Source organism: Branchiostoma floridae, chromosome 13 (assembly GCF_000003815.2).
Source record: "Branchiostoma floridae strain S238N-H82 chromosome 13, Bfl_VNyyK, whole genome shotgun sequence".
Lineage (NCBI taxonomy): Eukaryota > Metazoa > Chordata > Leptocardii > Amphioxiformes > Branchiostomatidae > Branchiostoma > Branchiostoma floridae.
The window spans coordinates 160,168-175,886 of record NC_049991.1 but is presented as its reverse complement, the minus strand read 5'-3'; the positions used below and the strand labels follow the sequence as shown (position 1 = coordinate 175,886).

Below are 15,719 nucleotides of genomic sequence, written 5' to 3'. Positions count from 1 at the left end.
GAATGATGTTTTAAAGTAAATGATGGTTTTATTGATATATAGACACTTGTTATCATTATATCCCTTGTTAGCCTTTCTTATTTTGCTAGAATGTATCTAAGAACCTTTGTCAGTTACCTTTTTGTTTATTTAGAACAATGTTTAGAACACCTCTGTAGTTACCTACCATGTTTACTTTAGAACACCTTAGCCGTTACCTTTTTTGTTTATTTAGAACGTAAGAAGTATTCTTTATTCCTCAGTGTTGTAAACTTTTATTTTTATTTCACTGAAGAAGGACGGAGGTCGTTTGAAACGTCTGAAGTAAATTTGATTTATCCAGAAGTAGAGATTCAACTTTCATCTTTTCATTATATTCCTGGATGTATAATCTTCACAAACGTGATTGTTTCAGATGTTAAGACTTCACTGCAGACTGGCACCATACAAGGTTGCAGTGCTGCCTGGGAGAGGAACAGAGTCCCAGCTTCGGGAGGTGAGGATGTGAAATGTTATGCATGGCTCAAAATACTTTTTTTGGCCAACCTGCACTGGTGCAGATAACTTTTGGAATTACTGGCACCATAGAAATGTTACCTGCATCATTCAAATATTTCCCCTTAAAGTCTATAAAATAATCTTTGGAACATACTTAATACACCTGTTCACTAACAAAGTAGGTAAGAGAATACTGCCTTGCATAAAAAGATACAATTTGATGTACTCAAAATAATCAAAACTATCAGTGATCATCATCACTGTCCTCATTGTGATCATCTAGGTCATTTAATTGAATTAATAATTTCTTGGTCAATAGGACTGTGTATTTGGTGTCCTCTTCTTTCCTGACCACCACAGTCTTCTAGCCTCAAGGGGACCCTAAGTCTCTGTGGTGTCTGTGCACAATGATATTGCCATCAGCATTGACAAAGTCTGTGGACGTAATGAAGACCGCCAGTCTGTTTTTTATGCATTCCATCAAGGTAAAGGAGCATTGATAGGAATTACAAGGACAAGTCTCAAAAGTCTGGTGCAGGTAGACATCAGAAATACCTGCCCACCCCAACTTTTACCTGCACTAACCTGCATATGCAGGTGGTAATTGGAGCCGTTATGTCATGACGTTCTGGACTGGGTGACATTTTGGGTTAATGAGCTTCTACTTGTACATGTATCACCCGAGCTTCCTTAGATTGATTTGAACACATGCTTGCACTATGTGCACCAATGCAATATGAATATCAGATTTGGACATTGGAATTGTTGTTTCAATTTTTTCAAAATTCTTGCATCTTCTAGCATATTTTCCATTGCAATGTATGGTTTTTCGGGTGGTTACGACATAAGTAATACAACAAGCTATATTCCACAGCACCCTCGGTCCCAGCCCTACCATCATTGCCCTCGGGCCGAAATAACCTGACCCTCTGGTGATACAGAATGCACCGTGTTATCAAAGATTTTGATATGAGCAATGGATTTGATTTGATTTTGTTTTAGTGATTGGTCATCTTTTCTCTTAAAACGTTATACAGCTTAGGGTTTTGTTTTTTGCTTTTTACGTTTGTTTGCGTTTTGTTGAGATTTCAAGCAAAACTGTATCTGCCAAATCTGCTAAATGTTACTGTGCCACAGATTACAGACTACATTGCCAGGGACTTGCGGACTGCAGGTATTCCATGTTGGTACAGTGCAGACCCCCAACACAGCAATGAACAACAGCATGCCAGGTAGGTCTTCCTCACTGCAGCAGTCAAGTCACTGGAAGTGCAGTCATGAACAGATGAAATGTCATGGTGTTTCCTCACTTAGTCATTAATTGTATGATCTATATTTTGTGAGAATGGTACTAATTTGTTGCTGCCATGTCTCAGATTTTTACCTTCGCTTTAGCGTTTGTGTTTGTGTGCGAATTTGTAGAAGACCAGCATAACTCGAGAACGCCTGAATGGATTGTATTTAATTTGATATCATGACTGGGTAGGTCTTGATGAGCACTCATTCTCATTGAAATGTAAAAAATGGCAATTTTTTGTTTGAAAAATAAATCGGCTTATTTTTCAGCGAAACCTACCTCATTGTTTAGGAAAATTCCTCTTTTAACCATACCAAAAAAATAGCATTACACATGTACTTATTATTTTCTTACCCATTGGTTTTGCATTACAGGGAAGGTAACAAACGTTACCAGTCATGTTTTCTCACAATAGTAAACTTTGCCCTTTTTTCTTCGAAATGATTAACATTATTGGCTACATCATAAGTGGACGTTCCTAGGAACATTTAACACCTGTGCAGCATTTTTACACCAGGTCAGATAGAAAGCTTAGAAAGCATTGAACAATGGTAACGTTTGTTACAGTCATTTCTGTGCATTTTGTTAAGCAGGTGGGATACAAATGGCTGCCAATGACCCTTTTCTTTAGAATGCCAGAAAAACTGTAAAGCGTCACAAAAACGGCTATTTTTAGTCTTATATGTGGATGATATAACCGTGGCAACTATCGTACTTGTGGTGGTAACGTTTGTTACTAAATGTGACAACAAGCATACATGTAAATTACGTCACACAGCCTCCAAGATCAGTGATGGGAGCGATCTGACGTGATCGTTGAGGCCCTGGTTAGCCGAACAACCATTTGGAGAACTGAATTGTTACATTTTTGGCTACTAGTATCCTACTGCATTTAGATTTGGATTTTCTCTTTACCAGGTATGATGAGATGGGTGTTCCTTTCTCTGTGGCTGTTAATGAGAACACCATAAAAACTGGCATCACTCTAGTGCGCAATAGGGACACAACAGTAAAGGTAAGTTATAGATACATTAAAGCTGTTTGTCATTGGTGTACTTAGTTCAAATGAAAATTCCTTAATGACTCTGGTGTGTAGTAGCCTGGGTACCATCCGGAAAGCAGTTCGCTCCGTCGTTCATTATATACTATATACAGTCGCTTCTAGCCCTGACATTCATTATACACTATATACAGTCGCTTCTCTGTGTTTCCGTCTGGGAACGCGGACCATCTTAACGTCTGGAATCGTCCAAATTTTGGACGCAGGCGCTGATTGGTCCCTACAAATGAGCGAATTATGGAATGGATTCAATCTCTCTTTTGAACCAGTGTTCCAACACCGGACAAACCCTCCGTCCGCTTGCAGGCCTGTTGTCATCGAACGAGTGCTCTAAAACCCATTCCTTGATTTGCTCATAAACTGACGTTAGCACCAAACGGTTTGAACGTGCAGGTCTCCAGACGGATAGCAGAAGCGAACATAGGAGCGAACTACTATCCGGATCGTACACAGGCTAGGTGTGTAGACCATCAGATCATTTTCAATAAGGTTGATTTTGGAATAATCCATTTTTGGGATAGATAATTTTGGAAGGATACTATTTGCATGGGATGCCTTTCAAAGAGGCTACTTTTGCATGGGTGCAAATTGTGAAATGTCCATTTCGGAATAGTATGTTTTTGTACACAAATACTGTAAATGCAGAAATGTTCATGGTGGTTTTATGTTTGCGATTTTCACTGCGACCACTTCACCGCAAACTTAAACCTCTGCAAACATTTTTCTATTATAATGAATGAAGACCTTTATTGCGCATTTTTGCCACACCGGGCTAAGTACAGGTCACAACAAGACATGTTGAAAAGGTACAGTTCACAGATACAAAATGAGACTATTGCTGGATAAATTCAACTTCTCCTCGCTTTTCTGTTATAGTGGAGATGAAAGAGCAGATATGTTTTATGATCGATGGTTTGTCTAGTTGCATTAGGAATATGAATTTTTCTACAGAACTTAGGTGTATGAAATAAGGAAATTGGTTTTGTATAACCTTATACAGTTCATTTCTTTCTACGGTAAATAATCTACACTCTTCTACAAAATGACGTTCGTCCTATATTCTATCTAAATTACAATATTTGCATAGTCTTTGTAGTATGAGACTGCAGTCTATGGTGCTACAGCAAACTTAAAACCACCACGAATACTCCATTTTCCCGCTTCTGCATAAGTAAATCCCCACGAACTTTAATGCATTTACAGTAATGTTCGAATGGTCCATATTTCCACTGGGTGATGTTGGAATAGTTTATTTTTTACATGGGGAGCAGTAGAGAGTGAAAGGAGTCACATTTGATTGCAAATGTTGCCTTTCTAGCTAACTTTAGCTATTCTTCTTCTTTTCTACTGCTCAGCCCCCTTGACGGGGATTAATAGCAGTGCGCATGTTTATTAGTAACAGGTGCTAATGCCATACAAACATAGGGAAAACAAAGGCAAAAAAAAAAAAGCCATCTATTGAAGCCATCTATCTATATTATAACAATTACTTGATGATAACAGTTTCCATTGTATCAAAGTGAGTGGGAAAAATGAATTTTGTAAGTTTTTTTCTGGGTTGCTAAGACTTACTACATGTAGATGTCTCTCCCAACTATATTACCAGTCAGTTATTCCCACAGATTTTCATCGCATTGAGGAGAAAATCTCTCAGTGACTGACCAACAGAAGGGCTGCTAGAGGCTTATGCTTACAATCTGCAAAGCAGTACCACATTGCAAAACATTTAGTAGGTTTACATGTAGATCTACATGTATTGATATGGTGATACTCTACCATTTGGCTTTATTGGTAAGAAATCTGAATAAACAAGTTTTTATATATCTGTCTGATCAGTTCTTTAGGGTACTCATCATTCTGTAACAACTATTTCCTGCAGGAGCAAGTCCACATCAGCCAACTCCAACACATGTTGCTGAGGTACATGCAGGCGTATTAGACACATCCAACAGTCTTACGGACCTTTAAGGGAAGGACCTTGCAGAAGGACTTTACTTGGTCCCGTTAATTTCCTTGCAAATTGTCTATGGACCTTCTGTACTATCACACAAGGGAAGGACCTTGCAGGACTTGTTTGGCCCTGTTCATTTCCTTGCAAATTGGATTTTGAGCTGAAACCACCAAAGCAGGATTCATGTGGCTCCGCCTGATAGCTGGTGTCACTTTGAAGCTGGCTAAATCGCAAACCACTTCTGGTAGTTTCAATGTGGCTCATGCGACTCTAGTATGAACGTAAATGTGGATTTAAGCCACCTTAGTTTGCATAATGACCCATCATGGGTCACATGGTCATCTAAAACTTTTGGTATTTGTTGTGTGTTCAGCTGCCCCGATTCAGAGGAAGCTCAAGGAAATGTACAGAAATAAGAATGTGTACATTAGGTGGCCGCATGCTTCAAAGGCTTTGCAAAAACATGCAAGCCGTTTCCTACAAAGATGAAAAAACTTAAAGAGCGAATACTAAAAGGTATGTGACCACCTACTCCAAGACGGTAGTGACAGAATAACGTATCCATTCTCAAGCTCCACCATGATTTTGACTTTTCGCGCACAATAAGATCATGTCTGTGGTATGCACCTTACCTGATTCCAATTCGCAAGGCTTACATTGAACAGGGCCTTTGACTGTACATTGTCCAAAGTGGATAACCTATTTAATATAAACCGATTCACTAATTTTGTGGATGAAAAATATGGGCTCAGTACTTTTGAGCTACTTCCATACATATACATGTATGATATAATATCATTGTACATAATGATAATTAGTTCCACACAGCCTATACAGTAGCAGGTTGTGGCGGTATTTTGTTCTTAACCATGGAAAAGGACTTTTTTTTAATGAATGAAGAGTGAATATATAGACTTCTGAATCTATGTGAGTTCCATTATTTCTGAATCATTTGGAGCTCCATGATAGTAATGGGTTGTGGCCATATGGAAACATGTATTTTAGACAACTTCTCTATTTTTATAACATTCAAGTGTAATTTTAGACAATTTTACAATCTAAAATTTCTATGGACAGCTGCCTACAACTATATATGGTTTTTACACCATAATTTATAAAAATCATCAGTCATCAATACTTAATATAGTAAAAGTGTTTATTGTTTCTGCCTTTCGTACAAAGAAAACTAAGGGAAGCAGGAAACATACATGACATGACCTACATATGCTAGTTATTACTTCCTACACACTATTGAGTAACTTGCCATTTTGCACAATTACACCTAAATGACTACCAAGTACTTTGATGTGTTTGTACAAGAATTGCGTGGTTCAAAAATATGTCTTCAACATTCTTATACCCTTTTCTTTACAAAACCATGGCTGATTGAAAATATGTTAGTAATTGTGAAATAAACAAAACCTCAGGCTCACAACTTTTAACATTTTATGTAATGTCCTATAAAGAAGTCTTTATCAAACAATGCTACAAGAAAACACGGCATATCTACTTCCCATCTAGTTGAAAAAGTCATTGCTTACATACAATCTGCCCACCTGTCCCAAATATATTTGTTAGAAAACAATGGACAACTGCTAATTAGTATGTCAAAACTTGCTTTTCCTACAGTTCCACCTATTCCTGTCTGACACAAATGTTTCCTTCTAAGCCTTCTGTTAACAAAGCTGTAGTTTTGGTGAATGCAAGATTTGCAGTTTTTGATCTTGGATTAGGCCTCCCTTCTGTGACGTTGCATTCATACAAAGCTTATTAAGACAAAAAGAATACCAATTATTGTCCCTTCATAACTTTGAGGTTAAAAATACTATCCTGTGGGATATTTATTACTACTTGACAAATACACAATTGACAATTTTTTGACCATATACATTTGCAGGTGGCTTTGACTCAGATTGAGAATGCAGGTAGGATGATTGAGATCTAGAAGTTACTCCTTGCATTATTGTATACATTCACAACTTTGGTCACTACTGATTGTGATGTCCAGGTACTGTAACTGTTCATCAGAACTAATAGATGAACCAGCACTACATCAAGGCCCCATCCTACATTTCTGACAGCTGTCAGGAATCTAAAGGTTGCTTTGAGAAGAAAAAAAAACTCGTTCAAATGATAAACCACTATTATAATTTGAGCCTGAAATAAGTGCAAGCTTCTGTATCTGTACCAATGTATAAAGAAACCGTGGCTTTCCTTAAAGTTACCGACAACAAAAACATACTACTTGCGTTTTTACCTTATAATAGGACTTTGACTTTATAGACAATGAGACAAGTCATTACATGGGACTGTCTAGGCAGCTTATGGCTGGTAGCAGCAGACCCTAAAAAATGCAGACAAACATACAGATTACCATGTTACAATCTGCTCATAGCTGCATTGTTATTTCACAGAGGGTGGGTGAATGTGCACACTATGTTTTGCTTCTGCCAAGCATCTATCACCTTTTGTTACATTCTTTACAAAGTGTGAAGAAAGACAGCAGTGCTAATGTACAATAGAGTGCACAATACCCTTACCCTTGAAACTGCTACCAGCTACAGTACAGATGGCAGATAACTTAGGTGTAGACAAACATTCAAAGCCTTTCTAAATCTCATGCTGTCATGACATCTGTCACTGTAAGCTGAGGATTTAGAACTATCAATATCCAAGGTACATGTACAAAGTAGCCTGTAAGTAATATATTATTGAATCCAAATATACTTGTTATCAAGTAACATAAGCAGGCACCATCCATTTTTCTTCTAATTCTCCTACCAATACTAGATATTTGAATCCAGAATTCCCTCAAATTATTTTCCTTTTGTCTTCCTCTACACCTAGAGCCACTGATGTTCCACACTGTTCTCAACATCTTTACATGGAATGGTTGTCCTTTGCTCAAACACATCTATACAATGTTGTGTACATGTTGTAAAGGTAAGCTAAGCTCTCTTCCTGTTGTCTGTACTGCTGCCATAACTTATGCTGGGAGCTTTAGCTGCTTGCCTTTTAACACTGGAAAACAAAAATACCGAATGGTTAGGACAGGGACATTGCTGACAGAGACAAGGTTTGTGTATGTGCACGTTGAAGAAGCCAAACTACTACTAGTGGGGCACGACATATGGAGAGATGAGGTACATGTTATTATACAGCAGACATTTGCTAACAAATGCACACTGTTTACTTCATTACTTTCCTCTACAATGCCCATAATAATCTTACTGCTATGAGACCACATGGCCGCAGCAAGATTTCTTAAAAAATCAGCAACGTGGTAAAAGATTCATTCTAGCAATATTACCCTTGAAAATAACATGGGATGTTTTGTTTCACTTCTGGTGTGGGGTTTAAATTAAAGGTCTAAAACTACCAAAGAAGCAAACAAAATTCCTGAAAACAGTCCAAAGTGTGCCTTGGGCCTAGAAAAAAAATGTTGTGTTTCCTGTTTCACTTTCAGTCCTGAAAAAATTAGTGTCGGTAGGTAGAGTCAATTCCATATTACCGGGAGGATGTTTCTTGCCTTTTGTTCCAACATTTTGGAAATCTTTGTAACAATCTAACTGTGATAAGTAACTGTTTAGAACTATTTATAACAACTATGTGACGTTCTAAATATTTCTATAGTATTCAAACATGTTAGAAACATTTCTAACATACATTATTTCTGTTAGTTTCTAAACTGTTCCAACATAGATGCATCATTTGTGATCACATGTTCGAACATGGAAACAATATGATGAAACTGGGTCAGTGGGCTGGGAAGAGGGCAATTCACACATCCCTGCCAAGTGCAGGGAATTATGTCTGTCTGCCACCTTCTCACAAAAGACTCACCAGTGTATACTAAAGAAAATCTAAAAATACAAGAGCCAAACAAAGGACCAAGCTTAGCAGCTTTGTTTACGGGGTCAATAAAAGTTTTTATGGAGGGAAAAAATGACACAAAATGTTGAACATGTTGGAACAGTAACAAAAACACAGTTTTGCTATCTCGTGCTCTGAGCAAGCGATGGTCACGGATTTTGAGTATTAGATAGCTCTTGTGCTCAGGAATAAGTGACATAAGTTTGGGCCCCCCAACGACTAGTGTTGGGATAGCAGGGGCATTTTTGTAAAAAAAACTTCTGAAGCGGATAACTCAAGAAGGGAACAACAAATTTTCATAATTTTTAGTATGTAGGCACCTTAGACAATGTTGTACAAAATAAAATTTACAAAAGTTCTAAATATTTCATGGAGGTATGAGGTTGCCAAACTCTAGTTGCTTTATATAACCTTTTACCACTAATTGTTGAATATCAACAAATAATACTTTATACTACTTTTCAACTAAAATAAAATCCCTGTACTTTGCTAGATAATTTCAAGTGGTTCTTTACTGCAATGTGCAACATCCTTCTACAAATGGCAGGTTGCAGGTACATGTATGTACATGTATTTCTATGGAGAGGTGTGCAGCCTGGCCTACCTTTAGTGATGTACAAGTAGAAGAAGTCGCAGTAGAGTATCGTCTGTACACATCCTGCAACAATGGCGATCAGATCAAAGAAGCCCTCTGTATAGTAGCGGTAGACCCAGTTGATGATGTACAGAGCACGGTAGGAGCCCAGGGCAAACAGGTAGTGGCTGGTGATGGTCTCAGCTTCCCCAGTCTTACTGATCATGAAGAGTTGGGGCAGGATGGCCACAGACTCAAGGTAGATGGAGAAAGTCCACAAGATCTGCGGGACAAATAGCTTCGTGTCAGACATTGAAAGTGACAAACATTCCACTATTGAACTAAAGAATTCACTAATACAGTAATCTCCAAGCAGATCTTGCTGTGGCAAATGGGAAAGAGTTTAGCCGGCAAAGGAGTTATTGGCCACAGCGAAGATCTGCCGCAGAACGGAAAAACTCAAAACGGGTAGCCTACCGGAAGTAAGCCGACCGCAGATTTCCGAATCGACTTTTGCGGTCGCAGATCTTCGGAGCTTAGCGGTGACTTTCAACAAACTTCAGTAACGATTCGAGCGAACCACCGAACGCGTTCTAAAGCGCACTTTGGCTCGACGGCGAGTTGAATAAAATGGCGGACGACTCAAGCGGCGGAGGGAAGTGCACATATTTCAAGACATCCTCACGGCTCAACAAAGTCGAAGTCATACGTTGTAAATATTGCTGTGCAGTGTAATAAGGTAGACTCAACTCATAATGTAGAGAAATGACCGAAAACAGTGACTTTATTTTTACATTATGTCCCTTTAAAGATTTGAAGTTGCAGACATGAAAAAATGATACAGGAAGTGTTTAGTTAAAACGCAGCTTTTATTGCAAAATATATACAGTGGTAGCCGCTTATTAGGGAAGGCCATTTGCCAGCTGAATTTTCCCGACTAACCGGCGTTCCCGATTAAAAGATGTTGCTCGAAATGACCCGAGTGGGGATGGGGGAGGGGGGCATCGGTAAACGCATCGCACGCATTGACACAAAGAATACAAACACGATCATTTCTACCACAAATAATCATGTCCATAATTTAATTAAACTCCATAAATATACTTATTAGCCACTTTCGGTGGCAAATTTATCTTTTATCGGGAATATTGTTATGACATTTTAGTGTCGAAGAACGAATCTCGTCTATAGTATCGGCTTGAAGAAAACAAAGAAATTGACACTGCTAAAACACGTTAAGCTACCGAAAAAAAACGAGGTACATATGCAAACGTATTCTAAATTTGCCAAATGAACAAGTGTTTTGATTAATAGAGAACTGATCAAAGGTACAGTGCACGCGCTTACTACGTAAGATTTGTCGACATGTGATACACAGACGAAAAACATCGCTACGTTGTAGGACGAAAACGCTCTTGGTTTTCAGACAATTTTTATGTACTACGCAAAAATACTCATGACTAGCGCATAAATAAACTGTTAATCTTCATATCTACAAATTTTCCAGTTACGATGTCCACAGATTACACTGAAATTTTGCAACAGCCGACAGCGTCATTTTCAAAACATTCCCATCACGAAAACAAAGATGGCGGACGCAGCGTCATGTGTAGTATCCCATGATTCCCTGCGGTATCCGACGGGCCGCGCGCTAGTGACGTAAATTGAATAGACATCGCGCCCTTTTGGGACTCAAAACAGACAGTTTCCATACTTTTGGCGATCTGATGTCTTTATACGGGAAAATTTTGGTTCATTCCTGCTGATTTGTTTGGCATATTTCGGGGTTATTATGCGTTGTAACTTGATTTTTTTTCCCGATTAGCCGATTTGTGCTTTGCAAATATGGGGTGCTGTATACAATGGCGCCAATGGGAAATGGTTTTGGATTTCAGAATTCTTTGCAACTAACCGATTTTTGCGATAAAGCGTATTGCAAATAGCTGGTTTCCACTGTACAAGTAACAACTAGATAATAACTTGTTATTTGTGTACAACTGATAATTTCATATGTCGATACGTTGCCTTGGTGCGCTGTGATGCAGTCTGCTCCAGCGGTTTCGGGGGGAAGCCCCCGCTGTGAACTGGCGCGGCTCGCCGCGTTTGTCCCAGACACTGGCTCGGAAGGGTTGTAAAACGATAATCCCGGCCAAATTTAGCCAATTTTCACGTTGGAGGTAAGTGGGCACTAGGAGGAGCAGAAACACATTTCTGAAAAGATCGCCCCTCCCAGTGCCTTTGAGCGGTTCCGTTCTGCGGCAGATCTTCGCTGTGGCCAATACTCCTTTGCCGGCTAAACTCTTTCCCATTTGCCACAGCAAGATCTGCTTGGAGATTACTAATACAGTACCAGTAGATGCAAACATCAACATGATATTCTGACCATAAGGGTGTTTATGTCCATTAAAACTGTCATTGTACTGTACAGGTAACAGCAAAGCAGTCTTAGTACCAGTCACACCAATTGTGCCCAGACAATAAATTCCCTGCCATATTCCACAGCTTCCAAAATGCACTGTCTACAGAGGATAAAGTGTGCTGGAAGTGGAATAGTACACTAGGAAAACAAACCTCCAATGGGGTGAAGTCATGATTGACCAGGAAGGACAGGCCACCGACGGGCACCACCAGGAACTCGATCCGGAAGGTGTCGTGGTTACTGTCATAGGTGGCCTTGAACTTGAAGTACATCAGGTAGACAGTGCCCAGTGATGTCAGCAGGTAAATGATCTTCATGACGGAGTTGTAGACGGAGATGAAGTTGGTGAACAGATCCAGGTAGCGGGTGATGAACACCAGCGAGAACAGGATCTGACTCTTGCCTGAGACACCTGTAGCAATGGGAGATTAAACCCTGTGTAAGGTTACTTCAGACAACAGTGGGATTAGTAATGACCAATGACCATTGTTACTACTCTGCTCTAAACTTTACCTGTACAACTGTCTGAGTTACTCTAACCTGACTACAACCAGCTTGCATAGGGTCCGGTCACTGCTGATAATGACCGTGTTATTTTGAAGCACATGGAGACATCAAGTTTGGATGATGAAGCAGAAATCTGCAAGTTTGCCATGTATTGGGTTTGTTTTGATGCAATCAAGCAATACAAAAATTAAAGATGTTGGGTCATTGGAAAAGTCTGTGTTTGGGAATTTTCTGAACAGTGATTGTTTCCTTCATTAAAGAGTCTGTTGTAAGAAACTTCTGACACGCAAAGGAACTTGATTTTGTTAACATTTTGATAAAGAATGGCATCTGTGTTTCTAACAAACTGGTCATCCATGCTACTAATAAAATAATTACCCAAAGCCATTTTTCTTTGACAATTCCTTCACAGAAGACGATCAAGAAAAGCACAATCACCCTAACCTGGTATACAGTCTACCGTGGCTTGGTCAGGCAGGAGAATCTTTCATACCCGCTAAGAGTTTGGCATGGTGGGAGTTACATACACCATCCACGGGATTGTGGCGGGCAATTACTACCCTTGGGCAAAACTCGTATGCGGCCAGCTAATCGCAACGCAGGGTTCTCCCCAGAGAGTGGAATAAGGGAGGCCCTCCACTATACTCTCAGCCAGCTCCACTATACTATTTTTCAAATTTAGTGTGTTTCTTCCCTATTTTCTTTGTTAGTTTTGCTACAATTAATGACAATTCACAGATTTTTGTGCCAAGTGGCATCACTTTTCCAGTCAGCATTGTCTGCAAAAACTTGTGAATGAGCAATGATCAAAACAATAGTCGTTTTGCCACTTCACAACAAAGGAATCACAACAGTATATTATACTTGTAGTATTTGACACCCTCTGTCATTGCAAAATTAACCCATTTTCATGAAAGCGCAGCGCGTAGGTGCGGGTTATTTCTGCCAGCCCCTCCACTATACTAAAAAATTCTGGGGAGAACCCTGCAACGGGTAAAACTCGTACCGCTTAAAAATCCTACCGGGTGCGAACAATTACCCAGCGGAGGAGAGCTACATATGCCCCTTTGAGAGTCAGCACTAGCTATGCTGGTCTTGAGGCAGTAATAGACTGGATACCAGGTTACAATCACCCTTGCCTATGAAATACAGCAAGTTGGAGCTACAGTTATGTAACGAAAATAACACAATTCACCTTGTTTTCATGTACAACATTTCTTAATGAATAACTAGAACCTCTGCTTCGCCCCTGAATCTTTTGTTGAGGTAATCAACAAGCTTGCAGAAACTAGTCTCCTTCATAGACTTATTGGGGGGGGGGGGGGGGGGGAGGTGATCTACAATTTCAACATGAGCTAAGCCCGGTATTCATAATTAAACCTGACGACCACTGCTGACAAAGATTACAGTACTGACAGAAAAAAATTGACTCGTTTACTAAAAAAACTTATTGATCTGAACAAGGAGGATATGGCTTGCAGATAGACAAATAAATGTCTGCATAATGAACACAGTAAAGGCTATGTACAGGTACTGCCTGGACTTTGACTAGTGTGTCCCTCTGTGCGTGCATCATGGTTTCCAGCAGCATTCTTCCGTATTCTGTGGGATTACCATTGGCTGACCTGGTAACCGTGTACTGTGGTTATGATGATGATGATGATATGGTTTTATCAGGCCTGTTCTTGAATACTGTGCACCAGTGTATCACACCAGTCTCAAACGCTAACAGACTGCATCTTTGGAACATGTACAAAGACGTGCTTGCCAAGCAATATTATTGCAACACTACACTGACTACACATCACTAGCCCTGCAACAGTTCGGACTAGAAACCCTGGAAGAAAGAAGAACTAACCTCTGCCGTAGGTTTGCAGCCAGTATGCACAAGGCAGAAAGAACTGCAGACCTGTTATTGTTACTGGGTGGGCCGACTACTCACTCTTTGCAGCCAGGGGCTGAATTGCGAGGAGCTTACAATAGGCGGGCCTAAATCGCAAGGGTCTGGAGCGAGCTGCCATTCGGCGCCACTCAGGTGTAGGGCTGGGTATTGTTACTGTGGACCGGTACAAAACCGTTTTTTTCTTATTGGACCGGTCCAGAAAAACCGCACCTGAAAAAATTTGGTGGACCAGATGTTGGACCTATTGGAATTGAACAGATTATATGATCAGACATTCACACGTTTTGGAGATTACCGGTCCAGGAAAAAAACAAGAGCGAAGTAGAGTATAGTCAAGTTTTAGAGTCAATTGTGTAGAGGCAGTTAGCTTGTAAAATGCAAGTGGGAGTAGAATACTCCACAAAACAGATTTCTTTGTAGCGAAAAGGACCATTGTTTTGAGTATCGCCCATTCACAAGTTCTCGCATTATATCATAATGAATCAGGTCCAGGTTCAGGTCCGGACCCGATCCTCTGGATCTGAACCTGACCTGAATTTTCTGTACAGGTACCCATCCCTACTCAGGTGACCTCAATAGTCAATACGACAGTAATTGCCCCAGGTGCGGCCAAGGTACTGTAGGTTTTGAACCACTCACACCACACCATCACACGTGCGGCGGGTTCTTTAACGTACCTGGGGTATGGCTCTGCCCGGACATTTAACGTCCTAACATTTGACGGCCCTAGCCGAAGCTAGTAGGTACTCATTTTCACCTGAGTAAAGTGAGGAAAGTCGTGTAAAGTGCCTTTCCCAAGGGCACAAGATCGATAACACGGCAGCCAGATTGCTTACGAGCTGTATATCACATATATTTAAATATCCATTGAAAGACCAATACTCCGCCAAATCATTAGTTTTAAAGTGTGATAACATTATAGTACAGTAATTGATTATGTCAAAATAACAAATAAGCAAAGTTTTCAATGTACAACAAGACACAATTCAGCCCCTGGCTGCCAGAACCTTGTTTTAATAATAATAATAATAATAATAATAAACCATTTTTGATTGACTAATTGAGGTACTAGAACAAAGTTCTGATCCAATATAGGTTGGACACACATTGGGTAACTGTGTACATGTACACGACAATGCATTCACTTTGCCCCAAGGGACTGACATATTGTTAGGGGCTAGTCTGGCTGAGCCTGGTATCCAAACATATCACATTAATTCATAATATAAAGTCACTTCGTTCTCTCTCGCTATATGTACGAAGACGAAGAGACTCTGCAGCTATAATAGGCTGGATAATAGGCACTTAACACGACTTTCCTCACTTTACTCTGGTGAAAATGAGTACATGTACCTAGTTTTGGCTAAAGCCGTCCCTCACATATGGCGTTAAATGGAGGTCGGAGAGCCATACCCCGGGTGCGCAACAGAGGGGACCTTCCCGGTGTGAGCGGACCAAACCATTCTGGCCAAATGGGGTAGGGAATTTCCTGAGCAGCCTCGTAACCCCTGCTTCGCCTATTGAGTCAGTTACTGATACGTCGATGTAGGTTAGACATCCAGGTAATAAGATACGCCAAAAAGTAGTTACTCAAGCAACTGGATATGGTTTTGAAACGGTCAGACGTTTCGGATAGAATCCACTATCCTACGTCAGTG

The 15,719-nt window shown here is 40.0% G+C and overlaps 2 protein-coding genes across 4 annotated transcripts in view; one reads left to right on the top strand and one right to left on the bottom strand.

The window, feature by feature from the left end:
• LOC118428716 (DNA polymerase subunit gamma-2, mitochondrial-like) overlaps window positions 1-6,567 on the top strand; it is a 27,797-nt gene extending 21,230 nt beyond the window's left edge. For 2 of the 3 annotated variants that reach the window (XM_035838866.1, XM_035838868.1), the window contains 4 exons: window positions 395-475; window positions 1,615-1,709; window positions 2,693-2,789; window positions 4,714-6,567. In XM_035838866.1, coding sequence (XP_035694759.1) covers window positions 395-475; window positions 1,615-1,709; window positions 2,693-2,789; window positions 4,714-4,773 — 333 coding nt within the window. In that variant the 3' untranslated portion in view covers window positions 4,774-6,567. Of the gene's footprint in view, window positions 1-394; window positions 476-1,614; window positions 1,710-2,692; window positions 2,790-4,456; window positions 4,669-4,713 lie in introns of those variants that run through there. The other variant, XM_035838867.1, reaches the window with a different exon arrangement.
• Window positions 5,928-15,719, bottom strand: part of LOC118428717 (ER lumen protein-retaining receptor 2) — an 11,241-nt gene continuing 1,449 nt past the window's right edge. Inside the window, exons 2-4 of the mRNA XM_035838869.1 lie at window positions 11,804-12,063; window positions 9,263-9,515; window positions 5,928-7,806 (exon numbers count right to left, since the gene is read on the bottom strand). Coding sequence (XP_035694762.1) covers window positions 7,772-7,806; window positions 9,263-9,515; window positions 11,804-12,063 — 548 coding nt within the window. The 3' untranslated portion in view covers window positions 5,928-7,771. The remainder of the gene's footprint in view (window positions 7,807-9,262; window positions 9,516-11,803; window positions 12,064-15,719) is intronic.